General features: G+C 42.8%; 1 protein-coding gene and 1 long non-coding RNA gene across 3 annotated transcripts in view; one reads left to right on the forward strand and one right to left on the reverse strand.

Annotated features, from left to right (window-relative positions):
- LOC122982184 overlaps nt 1-16,703 on the reverse strand; it is a 23,766-nt gene extending 7,063 nt beyond the window's left edge. Inside the window, exons 1-2 of the long non-coding RNA XR_006403415.1 lie at nt 16,485-16,703; nt 3,877-4,142 (exon numbers count right to left, since the gene is read on the reverse strand). This is a non-coding gene — a long non-coding RNA (uncharacterized LOC122982184). The remainder of the gene's footprint in view (nt 1-3,876; nt 4,143-16,484) is intronic.
- src (v-src avian sarcoma (Schmidt-Ruppin A-2) viral oncogene homolog) overlaps nt 1-22,201 on the forward strand; it is a 24,318-nt gene extending 2,117 nt beyond the window's left edge. Inside the window, exons 2-13 of one of the 2 annotated variants that reach the window (XM_044351284.1) lie at nt 13,450-13,712; nt 13,808-13,907; nt 15,026-15,043; nt 15,679-15,777; nt 16,712-16,815; nt 18,295-18,444; nt 18,671-18,826; nt 19,228-19,407; nt 19,912-19,988; nt 20,091-20,244; nt 20,395-20,526; nt 20,722-22,201. In XM_044351284.1, the coding sequence (XP_044207219.1) occupies nt 13,460-13,712; nt 13,808-13,907; nt 15,026-15,043; nt 15,679-15,777; nt 16,712-16,815; nt 18,295-18,444; nt 18,671-18,826; nt 19,228-19,407; nt 19,912-19,988; nt 20,091-20,244; nt 20,395-20,526; nt 20,722-20,930 (1,632 nt within the window). In that variant the 5' untranslated portion in view covers nt 13,450-13,459 and the 3' untranslated portion in view covers nt 20,931-22,201. The remainder of the gene's footprint in view (nt 1-13,449; nt 13,713-13,807; nt 13,908-15,025; nt 15,044-15,678; nt 15,778-16,711; nt 16,816-18,294; nt 18,445-18,670; nt 18,827-19,227; nt 19,408-19,911; nt 19,989-20,090; nt 20,245-20,394; nt 20,527-20,721) is intronic. The other variant, XM_044351285.1, reaches the window with a different exon arrangement.
- The last annotated feature ends 2,030 nt before the right edge of the window (nt 22,202-24,231 follow it).

Here is a 24,231-nt window from a genome sequence, read left to right on the forward strand (position 1 = left end):
ATATCCCATGGATTCAATATGCTTAAATTTAGTGTTGGACCAATGACAAACATGCCTGATGATTGCTGCATGTTTTTTTTATCACACATTCTGCTCAATCCACACATCTAACTTGCTCTCAAAGTTTGTCATAAACACTTTCACCTTATAGCCATGAGGCAAATGTTGCCGCCTATTCAGCCACCTATTAGCATGCATCCCGCGCCGGCAGATGCAGCCAACCAGCGAGTGGGAAGTGTTTCTCAAAGTGGTACGAGATGGGTCCATTGTACTTTTCTTACTTGCCAGATTTCAGGCTCCACAGAGGGGGACCTAATGCTCCTTGGAATCCCATGAATGCCTTCCAGTGAAAGCCGTAGATGTTTATGTCAGCCCTGATGAGATTGGTAGGAAAGTGGCTCTTGAGGCCGAAATTCCTGCTAATTGGCAACACGGCTGTGGACTGGCCCCTTTGTTCACCCTTATAGTGGAGTGGTCTGTCTGTCAGGGTGATACACTGGGCCTGGCATCAATGAACTACTTGTTTCCTCCGCAGCCATCCAGCCCGGGGAGAATCAGTGGCTTTAAGACAAGTCGCTTCCACTTTCAAAATTTGCCTTTGTACACCTATTCAGAAGGATGGAAAGGAGACATTTATGGGTGGTCTAACGAGAGACTGTTTCTCAAGCGTCCCGGCCAAGCCTTTCGATAGTGATGTGTGTGTGTGTGTTCGCCTCCGTATTGAACCGCACTGAAGCGAACTGAGCGGTTGTACTAAACAGACTCTGCTTTAGCAGGCGGTTTGCTGAGATCATCATTTGATCTAGCGAGTGTCCCACTTTACTTTAGGTCAGATGAGGATTAATTGGCAAGTGAGCAATGGAGGACATATTGTAGTTTGTATATGATATTATAAAGAGGAGCTTGCTTATTGGCCAGATGAGCAGAAATAAAAAAAAAGAGGGCTCACAAACAGCAGGACGGAGGATGACTGTAAATGAGTCGGGGTCTCTTGTTGTAGTAGTAGTAGTAGTGGTTGTGCGCCTCTGCTTTGTTGAAACAACACATTATTCCCTTTTGGCTTTGGAGTACTTAACAAACAAAACACTTGTCTGATGCCAGCATCAACCCCTCTTCAGTTTGCCAATGAGATGTGCAATAGACTCCAAAGGGAGAGAGAGAGAGAGAGGGATTGTATACACAAAAGGGGGGCATGAGATTTGTGATGGTTTCCCGCTGACAAAGGCCTTTGAATTTTTCATGTGGCAGATACTAAACTTCTGTCGCTCTGGCCCAGATATGCTGCTAATTAGTGCCCAGCTATGTTCAAGAGCATACGGTCGGGCATGGGAATGCTAGTGCCACCTGTTCTCTCGTTCTCTCTTTCGGTCTCACATCTCTCCCGTCCTGTCACGCTTTATTTCTCTGTCTCTCTCTGTTTAGGCTTTATGTGTCAGTGGCCTAGTTTTGTGTTAGTTGGTAGAACCTTGATGTTGCCTTTTTTTTTTTTTTTATAGTGTGCACTTTGCTGGACGTTAACCTCAAGGTCGTGTGTTTCACTTCTGTGCTAGTTCTACTTTACAGCCCGCGGTATATTGGATTACTACCTGAATGAGTGACCATAAGAGAGAAATGTGTGACTACATCGTTTAAACATCAAGCCACAAAGCCGTCCATTGCACGCAGTAAAGTCGGTCGAATAATAAGGATGCAGAGCCGAAGCACTCTGACATATCATTCTCCCTCCGAGCTCTCTGTCAGAGGGGCCTGTGCTCGTCGGCCATTTGAATGAAGTATCTGATAGTGGTTTGATACAGACAAACAGAGGAGGACTTGTATCCTCCCAGGATCCTTGGCCACTTCCTGTCCCCCCTACTCTGGGAACAGGCCAGTGTGACACAGGCCATGCATCTCCACTCAATCCACCCACTGTTGCCTCTGTGGAAAAGCTATCACTCTCACACCCTCATTCCCATCGCTCTGTGCATGTTCCTTGTGACAGGAAAAAAAAAAAAAACGTCTTTGGCATTTAGAAAGATGCCTCTATGTGTGGCTTTGTGTAGGCGCAGCTGTGCGAGCCCGGTCAGGATGATGAGATGCTGGGAAGAGCACATGCTGCTCCCCCCACCCCCCCCCTCCCCTCCCACCCCCCCCCCCACCACCACCAACACTACCCCTCCCTCCTGAAACGTGAGGCTCGCCATCCTCTGAGAATCACTGCAGTATATGTTTGGAACGGGGAGTTTTTTTTATGCGGATCATGTACACGCGGAGATGATGGACCCTGTCAGACTCAACCTTTGGCCCAGGCAGATGTTACAATCCGACCCAAAACATATAACAGGAACATAATTGTGTAGAATTTCCTAACCAAAATATGCATTAAGGGATGCGGGTACACGATATAATTTCACATCCTTTCACTGAGTCACACAAGGCATTTCAAAACCTCCATGGTCATGCCACCACTTAAATTACTTGGTGTATGTAAGTAGTTTAGATTCCCGGTCTAGCATCTTTTGTTAAAGGTTGTTTTTACTGTCTCATATCACAGAATTACCATAATATATACAGTATATGTGGGAGGTTTCTAAACAATACCAATGACTCAGTGATTACTTTGCCAACTGCTGTGATTTCTCACTTTAAAATTTGGCTTTCAGCTCAAACTGTATTCCCATTAGTGTTGCCAGATATGCTTACTTTCTCCTTCCTATTTTTAGCTGTTAATCGATGGACACTGATGCAACAAACACAACAAAACATTTTGGCTGTTAACACAAATTCAAATGAGAAGCTATACTATTATTTCAGTATTTTTCAGCCACCTTTTTGTATTGCATCTCAGCTCTGTTTGTTACCCTGCTTATCTCTGATCTAAAAATATGACTTTATGACTATTTGCATTGATTTCAGGCCAGCACACCTGTGCCAGTGACCTGCAATTCTCTAGTGGTCACCGGCAGAGAGGTTGTAGGAAGCGCAGGATCCATGTTTCTGACCTCTGAAGTCAAACCTGTCTGTCCCGATGCGAGTCAGGATGAGATACGGGGTGGCAAAGGGGGTGTCGTCCTCTTTCTCGGCGGGGGCCAGTTTAGTGAACCCACCCCTTTCTGTGTGTTATGAAAGCTCCAGCCACAACAGCGACTCTCTGCTCTCTACTGATTGCCTCGCAGCGTCTCGTTCGCAGCTTCGCCGCCCCGCCGAGCCGCATTTGAATATTGAAATCAGGGCCTGCTGAACAAAGGGGTGGTTTAAAAGCGATGGAGGAAATCACTACAGTGTTGGGGGCCTCGCCCTCCAATCTGTTATGGAAATGTCATGGCAGGGAGCAGTTATGTTTTGATGATGAAGCGTGACATGGGCACATTTTAAAATTTTAATGGCAAACCCCGGTGGGTGTTTCTGCTTTTCTGCTGCTCTTATTTGTCTATCTCCAAGGAAGCACAGCTCAAATACTGGAATCTTTGTGCCTTTTTTTTTTTTTTCAATTCAACCAAAGCAGCTGAGCTATAGAAATGTTGATACACTATGCTTTATTTATACCACTGCATCTGCACATGAGCACAGATGTCAGCGTCTCTGAGAATGTTTTGTAGGATGATTCGCCTTGACTCTTTCTTTTTCACACTTAAATATTCTGTTTTGTCAGCGAGGATGTGTTTTTTTAATAATAATAATAATAATAACGGAGGTGTTTTTGGAGACACAGAAATGCTAGAATCAGCTGATAATCAGTCGCAGCCTATGACAATTAGCATGAATTTAATTTTGTGTTGACAGTAAACACAATCTGGTCCAGAGCTTTTTTTTCGCGGTAGGATGAACAACCACAGTGTGTGTGTGTGTGTGTGTGTGTGTGTGTGTTGCGACCTTGAATCGCATTCTTGTTCTTACATTGTGCGAAATGTGGCTGCTTGACGCTGCGTTCCTGTTCCCTGACAGACGGTGAAAGGGGAATGCGTTGGGGTGGGTGGCATGCGTGGCTCGAGGGGGGCAGCAGCCTGTGCATCGGAACATCCTGGGAGGACGGTGTCTCTACCTGCTCCCCGTACATTCCTGCTTTGGGCTGTGTGGAGCGGGAGAGGAGTTGAAACTCGCCTTGTCCTCCGCTCTGCATTCCTCAACCGTGACTGGGCTCGGTCGCACTGCTGCAACAAAACCTGGGAATGCCACAATGCACACGTGCACACACACACACACACACACATGCACACCTGGCTTACTTTTTCATATTTGAACTCCACGGTTAGTTTAGCGCCGCTATCGATCCAGCGTTTTCTGTTCCATTTGATTTGCAGAACTGCTCTTCTAGACGTTATATAAATATGTGTATAGTATATATTCCTCCCCGCCGGGTTAGGCCTTAGATTTCAGAGCTGCAGAGATTCCTCTCTCGCTGCCCGGCTGTGTAGATGAGAAGTTAAACGGTGAAAGCCCTCGGTTACTGAAGCATGAGGTCTCTGTGGACCCGAGCAGATCAAATGCTGCCTCTTTGAAATGTGATGAGAAAGGGGTGAATCTAAGGGTTTGTTATCACAGTGTTTGAGTTCACTGTAGGTGACATATAGCTGCTCTGAAGCATTAAAATATAGGCCTGTGTGATATTGCAGTCCTCTCTGATGTGCTTTTTTTAATGCTAAATCTCTGATATCTTTATGTCGAGTCAAAGAGTTTGCTTTTTTGGTCCATTTTCTGCTGTCTCAGTAGGACTGTTTCCGCACTTCTTTGAGTCGACTACCAGTTGGTTAATATTTGGAGAAAAAAAAAAAAGGATGTTTTTCCTCCTTGCGTGACTTATGGCTGATACATCAGAGGAATTGAAATTCTTTATTTCCACCATTTCCCACTGGAAATCTCCTGAAAGGATTGGAGAGAGAATGGGGAAAGAGTGCAAAAGGGGGGATAGACTGAGTGTGAGGGAGTAAGACTTGGTGGGGGGGGGGGGGGGGGGGGACCAAAGCCCTTGAAGATTATCTTTTTCTTCTCCTCCCTTCCTTCATCTCTCCCTCTCTCTCTCTCTCTCTCTCTCTCTCTCTCTCTCTCTCTCTCTCTTCGCCACTTCTTGTTTGAACACATGACCGCAGCTCATCAGTCTCCGTTCACATAATGACCATATTTAGATGGGAGCAGCAGAGCAGGGGTGCAGAGAGAGAGAGAGAGAAAAAGGATATGAGGCTGATGTCGGAGGAAAGCCCAGAAGCAAAAAAAAAAAAAACCTGGATGTAAGTCAGGAGCAGAGTAGAGTATTGAAGATTTCAACAATATAGTTTGTAAACCGTTCCGTCTATTCTTAGGCTTTAATACGCCACAGAGGAACAATGCAGGGCTTATCACACTACCGACACAATACGCTGAACATGTGCGGGTCTCGTCACGGCAGTCACGATACCGCGCATACCACAGATGCCTCGTAGTTTTTCAGGACGAGCGATAGCTGCTGCTGCTGCTGTCGAACGTGTGTCTGTGTTCGTCACAAGTGGCGATGGGAACAGCTGAGAGTCCTTGGGCCATAAAACAGCACATGCGCTTTAACATGAGCTTCATTTGCTCACAATTTGTTTATCTTCCATTTGACATTTAGGTGTTTGATTCTATGCTTTATGCTTTCTTCCTCATGAACGAGAAACGCCGTGACGTTTCAACGTAATGGAAACTGTTGGTTAATGTGCTACAGTTTATTTGCTGTTTTGCAATGAACCTGATGAGCTAAGTGGAAAGGAAATTACAGTCACGTCCTCTGTCTGTCTCATCTAAGCCGTGCCTGTCACACCCAGTCTAGGGAAGGTTAGTCAAAGGTCTCAGTGAAATCAGGTGTTTGCTTTTGTAACCTAGGTAACCTAGTGGCAATGGGCTTCACATCTTAGCGGTGATGATAAAGATATCCAGTTCATAAACTCACTCACTAACAGGTGTAAACAAATTCTTACTATGCACCGTAGTAAGATGATTGACTTCCTGTCCAAGTTCTTCTTCATTTCTAATCACAGTGCTGCCTGTGGAACAGGGAAGTGTTGGGGACAAATGTTGCCGTGTGGGCTTTGACATACTGTAGGAGCATGAGTGGGTGGAGGTGGTTCCAGATGAGTCGAAGGAGACAAAAGGAAGATTGGAAAAAAACTAGGAGATTAAGAGGTTGAGATGAATTAAAATCAGGGGGAAATGGACACTCTTAGAGTCTCATAGATCTCTTTCTGTTCTGTTAAATGAATGTTTTGACACTTTTGGAAATACTCTTATTTGCTTTCTTTTCAAAAGTTAGATGAGAAGATCCACGCCACTATCATGTCCGTTCAATATGAGGCTACATCCAGCTGCCGGTTAGCTTATCTTACCATAAAGACTGTAAACAGGGAAATAGCAGCTAGCTTGGCTCTATCTGAAGTAGAGCTGAACGATTCTGAAAAAACACCTAATTGAGATTATTTTGACTGATATAGAGATTGTGATATGATTTGTGATATTAGAGGGAATGATAATATTTGCATCATTACTCTCATTTTCATTGAAAAACATAATAAACTGGTTATGGTGTGATTTTCGTGAGGATCTGTACCAAACAAAGATGTTTATAATATGATGTGTAGGCCAGGACATCTCTGCAGGACGACAATATTTCATTTAAAATGGTATTTTGAGACACATATTGCCTTTAACAAATATTGCACCTCCTGTGATTTGAGTACTGCAGGAGGCCAATTAGCCACATTGACAAAATTTCGATGAATCGTTCATCCCTAGTCTAAAGGTAACAAAACCTTCCTACCAGCACTTCAGAGCTCACTAGATAACATGTCAATTTGTTTAAACTGAACTAGAAAATGCCAAATTGTCAGAGTCACGGCTCCTAGCCAGGAAATGGCCCAGCAAAGAAAACAAACTGAGGTTTTTACGCTTCAGTTTTTGTACAAATTACACAAACAAGTTGTGTGTATGTTCATTAATGAGCTTTGTAGTGCTGGTGGGTGGATTTTGTTACCTTTGGACAGAGCCTGACTAGCTGTTTTCCCCCGTTTCCAGTCTTTTACCGGCTGCTGGCTGTTATTGAATGGAAGCATTGCCCAAACTATTCCTTTTAAAATACATGTTTGAGTAGGTCACTCCCTTAACTGCTTTGCGAAAGCCAACAGATCACCTCATCTAAAATGGCCCAGATACTTTCTTACTGAGCCTCAATCCCAAAATAATTTGATGTATGTCATACTCAGATTAGGAACAGGGGATAACAGAAAATCCATGAACCTGCAGTCGTTGCCAGCACTGTTTGTTGTTTGGAAGTGGACAAAAAAAATTCCTCTGTAAGCACGGGGTTTAAGATAGAGCGGCCAGCTGCTCAGCTCAGTGCTCTACAAGTCCAGAGATGTCATATGATTTTTTTAAGGTCACGTTAGCTGTGCTGTTTGGCAAACAAAAGGTGATCTGAACATAAGTTGCTTTTTTAGCAAAAAAATACCAGTGGTGAGAAATGTACACACACACACACACACACACACACACACACACACAAGCACACAGTGAAAGGGATAAGGGCTCACAGCCTCTGATCCTATTATAGAAGCCAAAGCACTGCAGGCTCCCGAGAGACTGGGGAAAATGGGTAAACACCATGTTTTTATGGGGATCTTCCTGTGCTGTAACGAAAAGCATCACAATGGAAAGAATCTCTTCAGGTGATCTCACCTTCTCTCTCTTTTTGTCTGTCTCTTTGTCTTTCTACACAACACAACTCCCCCCCCCCTCCCCTCCTCCCCGTACTGTCCCTCTGTTTTTCTCCCAAATGCTTTCAGGAAGTGACAGACATTGCACATAATTTAGTGAGCCTCTGCTAATCTTGCCTTTTTCTTCATCAGATAGGCATGCAGTGTTCTCTGAATGTTTTGGCCCAGAAAGTCTGTGTGCAACTATCCTACATCTGTGCAGTTTGTTGGTTTGTGGAATGCTTGGAATCGCCTCCATGGCAACGGCCGGGCTGTGTATGTGTGTGTGGAGCGGTAAATATTGACTTCACCACCTCCCCATCCCTGTGTCTGTCCGTGACAGGAGTAAAGGGTGGGTGGGTGGGGGGGGGGGGGCGTCGGTACACACACTTTATCCAGGACTCAGCGAAGTCTTCCCATCGGAGGCGTGTGTTTACCTTCAGGCCTCCAAACATGGAGGAGACTTCTGGCTCGGCGGTGTTCAAAGTTTAATTCAATGTGTGTCGACAACACGAAAGGGGCGAAGTGAAGCTTTATGACATGCTCTGTGCTGTGTTACTTATCTCGGCTCTTTCCCATGATTCATATAATGGCTAACTAAATGGGAAGTGTGGATGGATATCGGTCAGTTGCTGAAACCTGTGTGTGTGTGTGTGTGTGTGTGTGTCGGTTGTGCAAACACATCCAAGCAGCCATTTCCTCTATTCGTGTTTGTTGAAGGAGAAGAGAAAAAAAAAAAAAATGACAGCAAAACCAGGAACCATCCTACCTGTTGTGAATCTGTGTTACTCAATCAAACTGTATGACTAACTAGTGCTGCTCAAGGTGTTCTCAGTGGATATCTTTTGGTGTTTTCCCACAGCAGATGGATTTGTTGAGACAGGATAAGAGAAGTGCTCGGAGGACTAACAGCAGCAGCAGCGGCAGCAGCAGTGGTTTGACCGGTCTGTCCTGTCTTGTCATTGCAGCGACCGTGTTGTTTGCGGGCCCCAGATGGAATGTCATCACTGCGTTTGGCGAATACGATTAGGAAATAGATGTCGATAATCTGGACAGAACAAGCACGGCTGGATTATGCTACGATTGGCGGCTGGTGACGCAGGAGCCAAAGCCTCCTCGCCCCCCCCCCCCCCCCCCCCCCCCCTCCTCCCCGTAGTAATTACATAGAGAGTATTAAGATGAAGGAATACATCCACCAGGCTGACATTAGGATCACATGCGCTCGCCCACTCAGGCACAGACACACGTGCAAACATTCCCCTGTAGACGCACACACACACACACACACACACACACACACACACACACACATACTTCCTATTCCCTGAACTACGTCAGTTTCCTTTCCCTCTTCACTCCAGTGACATAAATGCTTTAAAAAAAAAACCCAAAACGACTGGGATTTATCAGCTGTCTCCCAAACATGCAGCGATTTTTAAATAGAAAACAATTTTGGAATCGGGTTGTGATCGAGTTTGTTTGCAGTGTGCTGACTTTTGACTGTGAGTGAATACAGCCTGCGAGCCTGTCTACTTTAAGTTCACACTCTCCGCCGCACACACATACCGTATTAAACGTTTGATGTCTGCTTATGCAAATGCAATGAAAACAGATTGTTATCTCTCTGCAGTCTGGCACCTGTTGGAAGCATGTGCAGAGGAGGCCAACGGTGACTAAATGTTAATTTGTCTTTGTTATACTGTGTATACATGTCCGACACAGTGGCCACATTCAGGGTTCAAAAGTTATTGTACTTGGCTGAGGTGGAGAAGTCGGCTTATTGATAGAAGCAAAATGCGACAAAGTTCAATGGAAACAGACTTAGCGAATAAATGAAGCATGTGACTTAAATGTCAATTTATATTTCCCCTCCAGTGAAGGGACGAAAAATCACGGCAGATGAAAACATCAGATCTGTGTGGAGCGATGAGAAGATTGTAAAGCTCCTCAAATGAATATGTGAAACAAGTAGAGATGCCGTATTTCCATCATGTTATCTATGTTATTTTCCACAGTTTGAGGTTTGACCAGCAGTATTTTAACTAAAAGGTATTTCATTGCTCCCTGCTTCTTCTGAAATGGCTTAATGGCTCCAGCTGGAACGGTAGCGCCACCAGCTGTTCATCTTGATGAACCAACTCTAAATATTGGCAAAAACAGCAGTGGATGGAATGGATGGATATTTGGTAAAAATTTGCATTAAATTTGGATGGAAACCAAGCTGCTGTCTCCAATTTTGAGATTGATTTCATGTCCTTTTAATCTCAGTCACCAAGCAGCTAGATGACATGGTAAAAAGGTGGAGCTTTGCAGGTATAACCTTATATAGAACCGAGTCAGAGAATAACTTTAGAGATAGACTCATTTCTTTTTGTTAAATTATATGGCCATTGATACATAAAAGTAAAAATTAATCTTAATAAAACAGGCAGAATCTTTTTTTTCCCTTTTACATGAATTCTTCTGTATATATTTCATCTTTCTCAGGTCGTATCATAGAAAAACCGCAGCGGCTTTGAAAGACTAATCCCATGTCGCTTGCCCTCACTGATCCATCGAGATTGGTGAACGGGGAGAAATCAAAGAACTTTCACTAAGTTGGAAAACTTGTTATTCCTACAATGTGACAAAGTGTTAACACAACAGTTCCATTGTTGTAATGATACTGTTGCAGCTAAAGCTTAATCGTGACCTTTAACCTGTTGCCCGGGGCATTAAAGACTGAAGGTAGATTGTCAGAACATGCCCGATCCATGTATTAGACCGCAGGCCAACAGCAACAAACACTACTGGGTTGAAGCGAAGGGTCTACTGTAGCTGTCATCTCGACGTGCGAGTCCGAACTTGCCTCCTCGCATAGAGTTTCACCATCTCTCTCAGTATTACTTAAAGTTTGCTTCAGCTTCGTAGTGGGAAATCTCTTCTCATTAAGCCTGCACACAGAACATCTGAAGCAAGCTTGTTCAATTTTGATGTTCATGACTGTTTGATCCTTCCTAAAGGATGAAAAGGTTTTTTTTTTTTCAAAAAATGAGCCAGAACACAGAAGACTTCATTACAAAAGCCTGTGTTGTTGAGGGAAATGGACCAGAGTCATGATCCTATCAGCCTGTTAATGGATGAACCACCACACATTTTTCTATTATTTCAATGAGGGAATACCATTCACAGATTCTAATTGTTTTCCTTTCAAATGAAATGAAAAAAGCAAGCAAAATAGGGATATGCTGCATCCTGTGGGGGGGTCGGGGGGGGGGGGGGGAACAGCCCCAGCAGCAATATTAAAAGACTATTCCCATTCAACCAAAGCCCAGGAGACTTGAAGGATTTGGAATTCATTGCTAGATCTTATGCATAATTAAGCAAATCCCCCACCCACCCAGCCACACCCCCGCCTTGCCAGAGGGATTTTCATGCATCTCTGCCAGCTAGACAGTAGGTGCTTGTTACAGTACCTCAGCGCTATTAGGCCAGACTCAGGCTTTCGTTATTAGCTGCTGCGGATGATACACGCGCTTTCCTGCAAAACATGACATTGTTTGGCTTCATGACCTCCTTCATTTCCATATTTCCTACTGGCTGTTAGAGCTAAAACACGTTAGGATCTGGCAGCTCAAAAAGCCACAGGCCACTTCTGTGTCTTGTTTATGCTGCCTGCTGTGAGCTGACAAAAGATGCTTTGTTGGAAACGGAGTGTGAAGAAAGGCCCGAGACTCTCTTAATGCCCTGTTTCGTGTTTACCCGGTTCAGTCATCTCCTTTCTGAGAGTTTTTGGTGTATTTGTCTGGGCATACTGTCTGGGTTAGAGTATTAGGACACTGTTTGCCAAAGGAACCGAATTCTATTCAACCTTAAAATTCGTTAGAGGCTAAAACCGGTTTCTTTTATTTGTTCACCTCATCAGATGTTACACGCACAACTGCTGTTGAATCCGTCAAGCATATTTAGAATACATACGTACATATAATGTGTTATTTAAGCACCATCTCAGTTATCTCATTAAGTTGACATCCCGTAAGTGAAAGTGTAATCTGTCTGGAGCGGGGGGGAAGGCGACTGGAGATGAGAGAGAGAGAGAGAGGCAGCGTTTCTGCTTTGCTCTGCCTCAAACGGCTTATTAACTATGCACCCGGTCTGCTCGGGGAGAACACAAAACACACAAAGAGCAGCTCCCCGAGCCACCCGTCATCTTTGTGTCTGCCCTCTTGTGTCTGTGTGTTAACCTGCACGCACTGTTACACTTGCCGGGATGCGACCCCCTTTATGCAGACATATCCCGAGGGGAGATATTGGCTGTCCGACCTCATTGACCCTTTCTCACTTCCTCACTTCCTTCCGCTCCTCCCCCCATCTCATTCATTCATGATGCCTATTAAAAATGCCCGCCCCCCCTTCCACCACCCCTGTTATGTTTCTGAGCTGCACTACTGCTTCTCTGGATGAGCCCACATATTGTACATCTATAGGAATCTCTTAAGGACTGAAAACACACCAGTATTTCTCCTGTGTTGCCTCTGCTCCCCCTCTCTCCTGGCTGATTGCCACTCTGTTGGGAAATAAAAAAGGGGGGGGCACGGAGGAAGCATCCAGAATGACAGACAAGTATCAGTGACAGCTTCGGTAATTTCCCTCTGCATGGTTAGCGAACTGTGCTCTTCTTTGTGCCGCACATTTTCCACCATATGTCACTGCATTGCTGTGACTGCAAACGTGCCTGCTAGTCTGTGTATTAGCTTGTCATTGCTTGTGAATTGGCTGGGTCCAGTATTAGATCCAACAGATGCACGGGCTGCTAAATAGCAGCAGCAGCAGTCAGGCGAGGGGATATCAGCAGAAGGTTGAGTAGCCTGACATGCACTCTGATCCTCGTCTGCTTATCTGAAGGGTTCCCGAGCCACCCCACCTTAGTGTTTTTCTGTAAATTAGCATTTGATAGCAGACCCCCCGTGGCTATATCTACTCATGATAGCAAGGGTTTGAGTCCCTAAAATTATCCTTGGCTTAGTGTGATCATTTCCCAACACTAAGCTGTGATTAGAGCTACCTCACGAGCCTGAGTAGGCGCCAGAGAAGCTTAAAAGATGAACATACACAGAGGAAAGCTACAACAATCCAAAAGTACCCTCTTGACCTTTTAGTCTGTTCTCATAAGATCATGGTGCAGCGTCTTAATTTCACCATTACTGAACTTGAGAAAGTTAGCAATTAGCATGTGAAGCTAAAGAGCCTGATATTTTTCTCAGGAGTTAGTGGAGGCCAAAATGCAGCCCCCAGCTGGCCAAAAAATGAATAAATTCTTCTTTAATCAATTATTTGTTTAGTCTATAAAATGTAAGAGTAGTGAAAAAAAGCCTGTGCATCTGTGTCTGACACATGTGCATACAGGCATTTGCAATATGTGTGTGTGTGTGTGTGTGTGTGTGTGTGCTCTGTTGGTGGCTGTGGGGTGAAGTGGATCTCATGTTTGTGTTGAAATCGAGGAGTGGCAGCTGCTCTACCATCCGTGGGGTGGTTTTGCTTCAAAAGGTCTGCATAACACTGTGTCTCGGTGGGTTTAGAACCGTGGTCCTCAGTCTATCTCTGGTTTCTGCATCTGGTCTTGTGGCAGTCAGAGGAATTTTTTCTAGAGAATGTTTTCTGTACAGATGACATAGGAAAGCAACTTTGTTCGATGCAAAATTGTTAGGCTATGTACAGTAATTTATCTTTTACAGTGCCTCTGCGGTCTCACAGACCTTTTTTTTCTTCTTTTTCCTTGAATGCACCGCTACAGGCCCTTGGCAATGGGGGGATCCAAGAGTAAGCCCAAGGATGCAGGCCAGCGAACCCGCAGCCTCGATGGAAACCTCATCTCCGGAGGAGGGGCTGGCGGCCACCACCTCAACTCCACTCATCAGTCCTTAACACCCAATCGGAGCCCTACTATGGATGGAGGTCTTGGTGGTAATCAATCAGTGGGCAATAACGCGGAGCTGGCCCTGTTTGGAGGTGTGGACAATAATAGCGTCACCTCTCCAAACAGAATCACACTAGCAGGTGAGAACATTCGCTTGAAACCACAGTCTTGTTGTGGGTTTTTTTTTTTAACTGTATACCCTGTACCTAACTTCCTCTCCTTCCTCTCCTAACAGGTGGCGTGACAACCTTCGTGGCGTTGTATGACTATGAGTCTCGAACAGCTTCAGATCTGTCTTTCAGGAAGGGCGAACGCCTCCAAATAGTCAACAACACGTAAGGAAAATACAGAAAACAATCACACCCACTTTTTTTCTTGTATCAATCTCTGTCTCCTCTGTCATCTCTCTCATTTGCACACAATTAAACTCAAGATTGCTACAAGAATGTTTCTTTTCATGCACATACACTGTGTGAAATGCTAAAGTATAACTGCACGTTGACGGAGACGGCACTCGTCTGTCTGAGTTATCACTCAGTTGTCTGACTTGGCTGCCCTGTACCCCCGAAATGCATGTCACTTGTCGTCTCTCTGAAACCTCCCGTAACCATGGGAACGGGCTTTCCTCGGCTTGGCTTAATTTTTCTTTTTTGTGTGTCAACTGACACGTTTCTGCACACATTTTGCTTCATTCACAAATGCCTCTCCGAGACTGATTACGTCTCCCTGCTCAGTCCACCTCAGTAAGGTCATAGCTATTTTTATTGCTACTTGTAATTCCTGAGAAGTAGATGCAGTGCGAGACCTAGTTATGCAGTACAAATCTAACCTGTTTGAAGGAGGAGGGGGGGGGGGTAATGCTTGTTTTGGAAATAGGGGCTTACTCCATGAATCAATAGAGGTGCAGTGAACCATATACTGTAGTGCTGCACCCCCGTGCTGCTAACAAACTGCTGACCTAGAAGGCAGAAGCTGAATACAATAGTGGATTATCGCTGCATCTGGCCCCTTAAGCCAAAGACCTGGATCATTATTGGGTCAAGTACACCCAGATTCTATGAACCGACCCTAAGATTAGTTAACGGGTTATCACAGTCCAATTAATTATCAGTCAGGCTTGTTGTAGCTTTCTGATTGGTCCACTTAAATGTAATAACGTAGCCATGCATAGTGACCTTATAGGCTTTTGTTATAATTTTGTGCCCTCTGCATGTCGCTGTTTTTCCCTTAAACCTCCCTTTGCCTCATAATTGTGCCTCCCTTATCTCCAAGTTATGTAATGGTTTGAATATTTTAAAATCATAGCTATTACCAGTCTGTTCTGTGTACTCTACTATTCTGCCACTGCTCATAACATGCTCTCTGTATTTCTTTAACCCTCTTCTTTTTCATCATTTCCATTTCATCTCTCCTTTTCTTGTTTCTTCATCACAAACCATCACATTTTTTATAGGAGGAAGGTGAACTGCAGGTTTGTGAAGCTTCTCTGGAATCAGTATTTGAATGTGCCGTTTGTCTGCTTGCGTGTTTGTGTAACCTGAAGCGTTCATGTGCACTATAAAACCACTCCACTAGAAAGGCACAAATCACATAACTCTTGTCCGTGCCCCATGATCCCTCAGTAGTAAAGGGAAGTTTGTGCGGAGCCTTGCAGCACTATAATCATCTCAGGTCCACTCGAAGAAAAAAAATGTAAACAAACCAAAATTTCACTCTGATTCTTCAATCTAGTGCTGCAAAGCTACACCAGCTCACTCCCTCATAAAGTGTAGCATACAAGCACCATCATCCCTCCTGTTGTCATACCTACATGAATGCATGTTTTTCTATCGTTACATAACTTCCACATATTATTTTGTAACAGCAGAGATAACTGGGCTTGCATTTATCAAGCTTCTCCAGGTGCCAAGAGCTCAAATACCGTGACTACATGATCTAAACTATTGTAGTGGGTACAGAAAATGTAAAAATGATCAGCATCAATTCATTTTTACTTTGAGACACTTGATAAACACTGGCCCTAAAAGTCACAGATAGTTTTTCTGTTGTGTTGTGGATGTGTTACGAGCCTCTGTGAAGCTGTGTGTTATCGTTCCATCATTGCAGAGAAGGGGACTGGTGGCTGGCGCGCTCCCTGACCACTGGAGAGAGTGGTTACATCCCCAGTAATTATGTGGCTCCATCCGACTCCATCCAGGCAGAAGAGTAAAAACCCTGCTTTTTTTTTCTTTTTGCCCTCTCTCTCTTTTATCTGTCGAGCATGTGAAAGAATTATCACTTGAATATAGGAATTTAAGAATCTTCTTGCTTTTCGTCTGAATGGGATCTCTGCACTTGAAGAAACAGTTTGACGTTTTGGGAAATGCGGTTATTGATACCACGTTTGTAGCCACAGCCAGCAGCCAGTTAGCTTAGCCTAGCAATGAAGACTGGTAACAAAGAGAAACAGCTAGCCTTGCTCTATCCAAAGATAATGAAATCTGGCTACTAGAACCTCTACAGAGCACTAACATGTTATATCTTGTTTGTTTAAATTGTACAAAAACTGAAATATGAAAACAAGTGGAAGTCACTGCACCTGGCCAAGAAATAGTCCTGCACATTTTCTTCAGACAGAGCCAGGCTAGCTGTTTTCCCTGCTTCCAGTCTTTATGCTAAGCTAAATTAAGCTAACCAGCTGCTGGCTGTAGCTTCATATTTAGCATAAAAAAAACATTAGAATGGTATTAATCTTCTTATCTCTAAGCAAGAATTAGAAATTAGCATATTTCCCATTTTTTTTAATTTAACGACTGTACTGCATTTACTGCTTTCTACTCCTCAAGGGCATGCACTGCTAATCTTTACTTGCTAACCTGCTTGCTTATGCAAGATAGCACAAACTAATCTTATGTAACAACTCCATTTCTCACCTTTGCCTCCTTCCTGTCCAGTCATCTCAGACTGACTCTAGAGTCCAGGTAAGCCGCCGTTGTAGGCATTAGTATGCAGGAATGCATCTAATTTCACTAAACTTTCTGAAACTGTGAGCAACAACTCGCCCTCGCTTAATCGTTCCTTCTCTTCCACCCACGTACATCCTCTCCCCTTCACCAACCTGGTCCCATGTGTCCCATGTTCTCTGTCTCAACCTCACCAGGTGGTACTTTGGCAAAATCACACGCCGTGATTCTGAGAGGCTGCTGCTAAGTTTAGAGAACAGGAGAGGAACTTTCCTGGTGAGAGAGAGTGAGACCACCAAAGGTAAGTCTGTGGACCCTTATACAAAGAGACTCATCACTCACTCTGCCTCTCTAGACAGTAAGGCTGTGTATCAAACCTCAATATATCTTGAGTCTTGACCAAAATGTGTCAATAGCATCAAATATGGAAAGTTGGCTCCAAATACTCATGTAGAATTTTATAAATCATAATGTACTTAAGACAATTTTCATTTGGCAGGATTCTTGTACGGATGCTTGTGTTTAGATGATAAACACTCACGCATTGAGAAGTTTGGCATATTTTGTTAAATGAAAACAGGTTTTTATGGAAAAATATGTTAATATTTTTCAAACTAAGAAAAATTTCCAGCAAACTTGTGATGAACAAAGTCTGATTGTAGTTGAAAAAAGGTTTTGAGATTTTGCTGAAACTGAGGTATGGTGTTGCACCTGTTTGGATAAATCTCTAATGATACTCAGCATTATGATACAGTATAACTACACTAAAGGGGCTCTGTGAGTGTTATAGCTTTTGGCATCATCTAACAACAGCCCAGATATTTCTTAAAGTGGTGCCGATCAGCAGCTGTACCCAGAGAACATTTTGTCCTGTGGGTTAGTAAAAAAAAAAACATACTTGCTCCAACTTCATTTTTATACCATTATACGGTGATTTTTTTTTTTTTTTTCAAATATGGTGCCCTTCTTCATGTTCCTTTTTTTTTATGAACTTTTTTCATAAAATATTCAAATCTCAGCATGAAGATCAGTTTGAATTTCATGATATGTTTAACAAAAAATGCACCAAGGAGAAGAAAGCAAATTCTTTCTAGCAGTAAGACATGATATCCTGCTGTTAACTGTGCGCCCTGCTGCGCCGTGTCAGCCGTGTGGCGGTGTGGGTACAGAGGAGAGACGAATTAGGCAGATGGGGGGGGTTGGGGAGGGGGGGGGGGGGGCTGGATGTGACGCCTGTGGGATTCAGTCTGGAGATACTTCTGATAGGCAGCTGCTCTGCTGCAGCAGCACAGTCCCTGTGGGTTCAGCTGGCTCTGTGTTGGTTCCTATTACAGGATATGTATACAGCATGAGCTCTGCAAAGAATGAGACAAGGGACAGGGTGGGGAGGGATGGAGAGAAAGGGAGGAGATTGATGAGCAGGAACAGTGTGGAGGTACTGGGTGGGTAAGCCAGACAGAATTAGGTCAGTGTGGAGCTGAGGCTGTACAACCACAGGCCATATCGCCCAGTTCAAACATTAAAAGGAGGGGGAGGCATCGCCTTGGGTCACTCAGACTGTTTTTTCACTTGACTGACGCTGCCCTCTGGTGGCGTAATGAGCACATTGTCCATGAAATTTAAATCCGATTTTTCTTTTTTATGTCCATGCAAACAATTTTATAATCCAATGTAATTTGCCCTCAGTTCTTTTGTGTTAAGGACTCAAATTCAAGATTAATTAAAGACTCAAAGAATTAAATATTATAGTACATTTCTCCTTCTTCGTTATTCTCTCCAGGTGCCTACTGTCTGTCTGTTTTGGACTATGACAACACCAAAGGGCTGAATGTGAAGCACTACAAGATCAGGAAGCTGGACAGCGGAGGCTTCTACATCACATCACGCACACAGTTCAGCACCCTGCAGCAACTTGTTAATCACTATCGCAGTGAGTTCAACACAAATAAAACACTTGATTTCCTTTCACATCCACCCCCCCCCCCGTGATTCACTGGTGATGACAAAGATGAGTTAAGAGATTGTCATACTCATATCTTTGTTTGGTCATTTAGTTTGTTACTCCCTTTGTTTCCTGCGCTATCAGAAGAATATTTGTTGGTAACCATGGAGCCTGGCTTTTGATTACATTCCCTGTCTTCCCTTGTGTTCCCCAGAGCATGCTGATGGGCTGTGTCACAGTCTAACAGACATTTGTCCTGTGCTGAAGCCTCAGACTCAGGGCTTAGCCAAGGATGCTTGGGAAATCCCCAGAGAGTCCCTCCGTCTTGACCTTAAGCTTGGACAGGGCTGCTTTGGAGAGGTCTGGATGGGTAAGCCGTGCTTTGATCTATTTCATGAGCAAACCCTGTATCTCCAATCCTGAAAACGATGAGAAGAAGAAGTGCTTCTGGTGGCTTTCTGTCTGAGGAGACAGTTGTTGAAGATGCTCTTATTGCTCACTGAAAAATAAAGTTTCAAGGCTTGAAGTAAAATATTAAAGTTTGTTAGGACCAAAGTGCATAAAGAAGTTTTACCCTTTCTAACTTTTCAAAATCTGCACCACCAGAAAAGTGCATGGGTCTCCTTCTGTTGTAGCTGATATTTCTGCACTCATTAGAGAAAATACTGTGGTTCATGGTCCTGGGTAGTGTGCCGAATGATCAAATCAATTTGATATTTGATTGAGTTATAACAGTTATTGACACCCACAACTATTTTTTTCTTTTATCAGGAACATGGAACGGTACAACACGGGTGGCGATCAAGACTCTGAAGCCCGGCACCATGTCCCCTGAGGCCTTCCTCCAGGAAGCCCAGGTCATGAAGAAACTGAGACATGAAAAACTGGTTCAGCTCTACGCTGTAGTGTCTGAGGAACCAATCTACATCGTCACTGAGTACATGGGGCAAGGTCAGCACGGACTTTTCACAGTTTCACTTGTAAACTTGAAAACAGAACTAGTACTTGTACTTTACAGTATGGCTCAGGAAACAAATAGTATTCTAGTGTTTTGAGTAAATGTGAAGATTAGTTCAATGCTGACTGGTTTCATTAGTTAAGTTGAGTTAAACCTACTGAATGGAGGCTTACTACTGAAATGCTGAAAACCTGCATGACTGAGAGGATGGGGAGCCAATCAAAACTAAATCAAGATACAGTATAATGCGTTTACTGTGTGCAAAGACAAAGATATATTTAAAATGTTAAATTTGATCACAACCAAATGAAACTTGACAATTTCTGAAATTAAATACACTTGATTGTGTATGCATACAAAACAGAAGAAATTTTAAATTAAAAAAGTGTTCCTTTTAAAGATTTCATGCTGCCACACATAAGGAAATAAAGGTCCAGATAATGACCACGACTGCTCCAACATTGATACTAATCTGTATTATGTGTCCTTGCTAACAGGTAGTTTATTGGACTTCCTGAAAGGGGACATGGGTAAGATGCTCCGCCTCCCTCAGCTGGTGGATATGGCCTCTCAGGTCAGCACAAATAATTTACTACCACTCTCACACTTTTCTTTGTGGTATCTACATTGTTTTTTCTTCAGTGTAGACAATCACAAAACTTTGTCTCTTTCTCAGATTGCTTCAGGAATGGCTTATGTGGAGAGGATGAACTATGTGCACAGAGACCTGAGAGCTGCAAACATCCTGGTGGGAGATAACCTGGTTTGCAAAGTGGCTGATTTTGGTCTGGCTCGCCTCATTGAGGATAATGAATATACTGCCAGGCAAGGTAAGCAAGTCAGCTTCATCTGTTTACGTGGCACCCGAGATTAAAAAGTGTTAGTCCCCAGGACACTTAGGTCTTTTTGAAATACTTTTTGTCTCAGTGTGTGCTACAGTGATCTTATTTTAACTTGCTGACAAACTTGTTGTTTTGCAGGAGCCAAGTTTCCCATTAAGTGGACGGCTCCTGAAGCTGCTCTGTACGGACGCTTCACCATTAAATCTGATGTCTGGTCATTTGGGATCCTGCTGACTGAACTGGCCACCAAAGGCAGAGTGCCATATCCAGGCAAGGAACATTCTGGGAAATAAACTTGTTTATCTGTTTAAGTGCATAGTGCTTTTATTACCTAGACTCTGGCACTGACGTCATGCTCCACCCGTTCAACAGCTGACAGATTGGAATCTATTAGTCATAAACATTCATGTGATTCAAACTGTGATTATGTGTTTTCCAACTTCATATTTCTTTTTGCTCTCTCAGGAATGGTGAACCGGGAGGTGCTTGACCAAGTGGAGCGTGGCTACAGGATGCCGTGCCCTGCTGAGTGCCCTGAATCGATGCATGAGCTGATGTTGACCTGCTGGAGGAAAGAACCCGAGGAGAGGCCCACCTTCGAGTACCTGCAGGGCTTCCTGGAGGATTACTTCACCTCCACAGAGCCTCAGTACCAGCCAGGAGAGAACCTGTAACTAGGCTGAACGTGTATACGTGCATGAATTATGCATGCGCAAAAATGAACATGCGCGTCTGATTAAGAGTGCATGGACCAGTATGTGTGTACAGTAAAACGGGGCAGAAAGCCGACAGCATTCTGGGTACAATCAGTAATTTTCTGGCATCAAGGACTGTCAGCAGGACTTCGAACCAATCAGCAACACGCAGTTTCCAAAGTCACTGTCATATTCTCCATTTTAGTCTGAGGGACTATTTTCAAAGGAAGGGACTAAACTGTGGTATTATTTTGCTTTTATTATACACTATCATTTTGTTCGCCAGTTCAGTCAACACCCTACTCAGCCAAACATGTTTGTCCTAGTGTTTGTAAGGCGCCCTTATAAATACACATTCCTCATGCGCTCTTCCTGTGTTAATTCACCTGTCTGAGGTTGTATTTTGTTATTTTTAATACTATGAGTGACACCAGAGTACGTCTTTTAATAAGACTGCATATGGGTCAAAAATGGGAGTCCAGAGAATGATTGTTGGATACAAGTATTGTCCTGCTGAAAGCTCACTTCATGATGCCATTTTTTTTACTACATTTTCTTTGGGATTCTTAGACTTTGTCTTCCATTTTTCAAACACAGATTTTCCTCTTGAGAACCAGCATGGGATCTACAGTAATTAATGAGGATATCACGGATCTTATACTTTTTATTGTGTTATTAGAACCTGGATCAACTGGAAAATTTTCACAAGTTTTTCTTTTTTTTTTCTTTTTAAACACGCTTCCTCGTGCATCATTGAGGCCAGTTTCCCAACTGCTGTGGGATTTTCTATGAGAGCGATGCCCTCGATTCCCATCAGAGTGTGTAGTCTCGCTCGCCAATTGGTTTATCGCTGTGACCGACATACAGCTCGACACAAAGAGGAGAGGAGAAGATGCAGAGTCTGCCTCTCTGTGTGACGTCTTCTAATTGTGACTTTTCTCACAAACAAACGGCTACTGATCACTATCAGTCATCTCAGGATCGAGAAGACTAGAATTCTGCTGCAAGGATTTTTGTGCCAATGAAAATCTCTTTTGTATTCTCTTCTACTGTGTAAAAGTGTATTTTACTACTCTGAACTCTTTCTTACAGTGAAGTTTGACTTATGTAAGCAGAGACTCTGTTGTTCTCAAATGATAATCCACAGTTTTGAGATCCTGCATTTGTGTACAGTACCGACCAACAGACAGCATGGTTTCAACGTGCTGATTTATTTTCAAGCATTTCAAATTAAAATCAGGTGAATCTTCTTTTATGCCTCCTTTCAATTCTGACCTTCGTTAATATGAATTCATATTTTTAATCAGCCTCAGTATTTCCCTTATTAGTGCATCTTTGAGCACAATCATACACTGGAGATATTGTCATATTTCTGTTCTCAGTGAAGATGATAAATAGGCAACAGGGTGATACTGTGTGGTAATGCCTTCCTAGAACCGGTAGGGGGCAGACCAGAACGCTTTCCCCACACACAACATGTATAGCAAAGAAATTGGCATCTTGAAACTTAATTGTAAATATCCTTAATGCTTATATTTTGTATATATATCACCTTTATAATTTATTCCTTTTAAAATAACCCAATTGATTATTTTGCTTTCAGCAATTATCATTTAAACTTTAATGTTTATGGTACTTTTATGGGTTAAATAACATCTGACAATAATGATATAAATATATATTATAGAAACACTTTTACATTAGAACTATGTTTATTTGTGCACGTTTCTCTGTGAAACTTATTTTGTTTGTACATTTTCAATGTGACAAAACTGATAAGGACAACTGCTTAGCTGAAAACTTGCTCTTTTTTCCCCCCCTGACGCCTCACCTTTTTTGAGAAAAAACAGTTCTGTCTTACCAGATACTGATCATCTACCAGCATTACATAATACAATCAAAACCACAAATGTTTACATCACGATAATCTTTAAATCTTTCTGGTGCTGCTTCAGAGGCTGGTAAATGAGCAGGTAACATGTCAACATCCAAACATTTCTGTTTAGATTTCATAAAGCACTGCTGATTATGGTTAAATAACTCCATTCAGAAGATGATGTGACCACAGTGAATGGAAGGAGCTTGATATCTATGCAGCATATACTATGTCCTGTGGACATGGGTTATGTCATGATAATTACATTGAGCTGCATGGATGTAGTCGAGTTGTCTGGCATTGTCCCCTTCCTGACCTGTATCAGTGAATGTTTATGAGCAAAAAAGGTGCACGAAAGGGTCAATCTGTGTGTATGCAGGCTTGCTAACAGGCCAAGGACATTTCCTGTGGGGTTCTGTGGGTCTTCTTTCTGGCTATGCAGATATTTTTTTAATCTGTGATATTCCTATAGTATACTCTTTTCTACTGTATTCAATGGGAATTTTCAGATGAATAGGTCTTTGTTAAATCCTACTGAATATTATTCGAATTTGAAAGTACATTTGAATAAAATTTGTACATTGCCAACTGTATCGTATCCTTTTTGTTAATGAGTGAATGAATTGTGTTTCTGTAGCCAGGAAACACTCACTGAGCTTGGCTTACTGAAAGTGAATCAATATCAGTGTGAACAAAGGTCATAACCATTAAACAGAGACGTGTTTTACTTTCATTGTGTATATACTAGTTGCTGAATAACCTCAGCAAAGGTGAGAAGTTTTAGCAGTTGTTTCCCACGTACAGCTACAGCTATGCAAAGGTCTTGCAATGAGTTTTGTAAGGTGACCTTGATATTATCACACGTAGGAATAGTATAGTGATATAACAGAAGAAAAAATACACATATCAAATGTGTTAAACAGGTTAAATCCACAAACTAACATTATAATTTTAACTATAAAGTTAGGTTTTCATCAGTTTTTATTGATCATATAGTATTGGTATCTTCTAATTATGCATACATCATGTGTAACAATATATTACATACTTTTATATTTTGATATGCTCATATGTTTTCCAATCATGAGGCAGTATACTGTAGTGCAGTAATGTAGGGGTGGGAGAAGTATTCAGATATTTTGCTTAAGTAAAAGTAGCAATACCACAAAACTTAAAGAAACTCCTTTTCAAAGAAGTATTTAGTTAAAAGTACATAAGTATTATCTGCAAAATATACTTACAATAGAAAAATAGAAGTGCTCACTATGTAGTACATGGCTCCTGATACATGTAAACAGTATTTTGATGTTGTAGCTGGTCAAGAAGGAGTTAACTGGAACTACTTTACATACTTTTGAGTATGCAAAATGCGTTTTAGTTTTGCATACTCAATGCATTACAATG

The sequence above is a fragment of the Thunnus albacares genome, chromosome 5 (assembly GCF_914725855.1).
Source record: "Thunnus albacares chromosome 5, fThuAlb1.1, whole genome shotgun sequence".
NCBI classification, from domain to species: Eukaryota; Metazoa; Chordata; class Actinopteri; order Scombriformes; family Scombridae; genus Thunnus; species Thunnus albacares.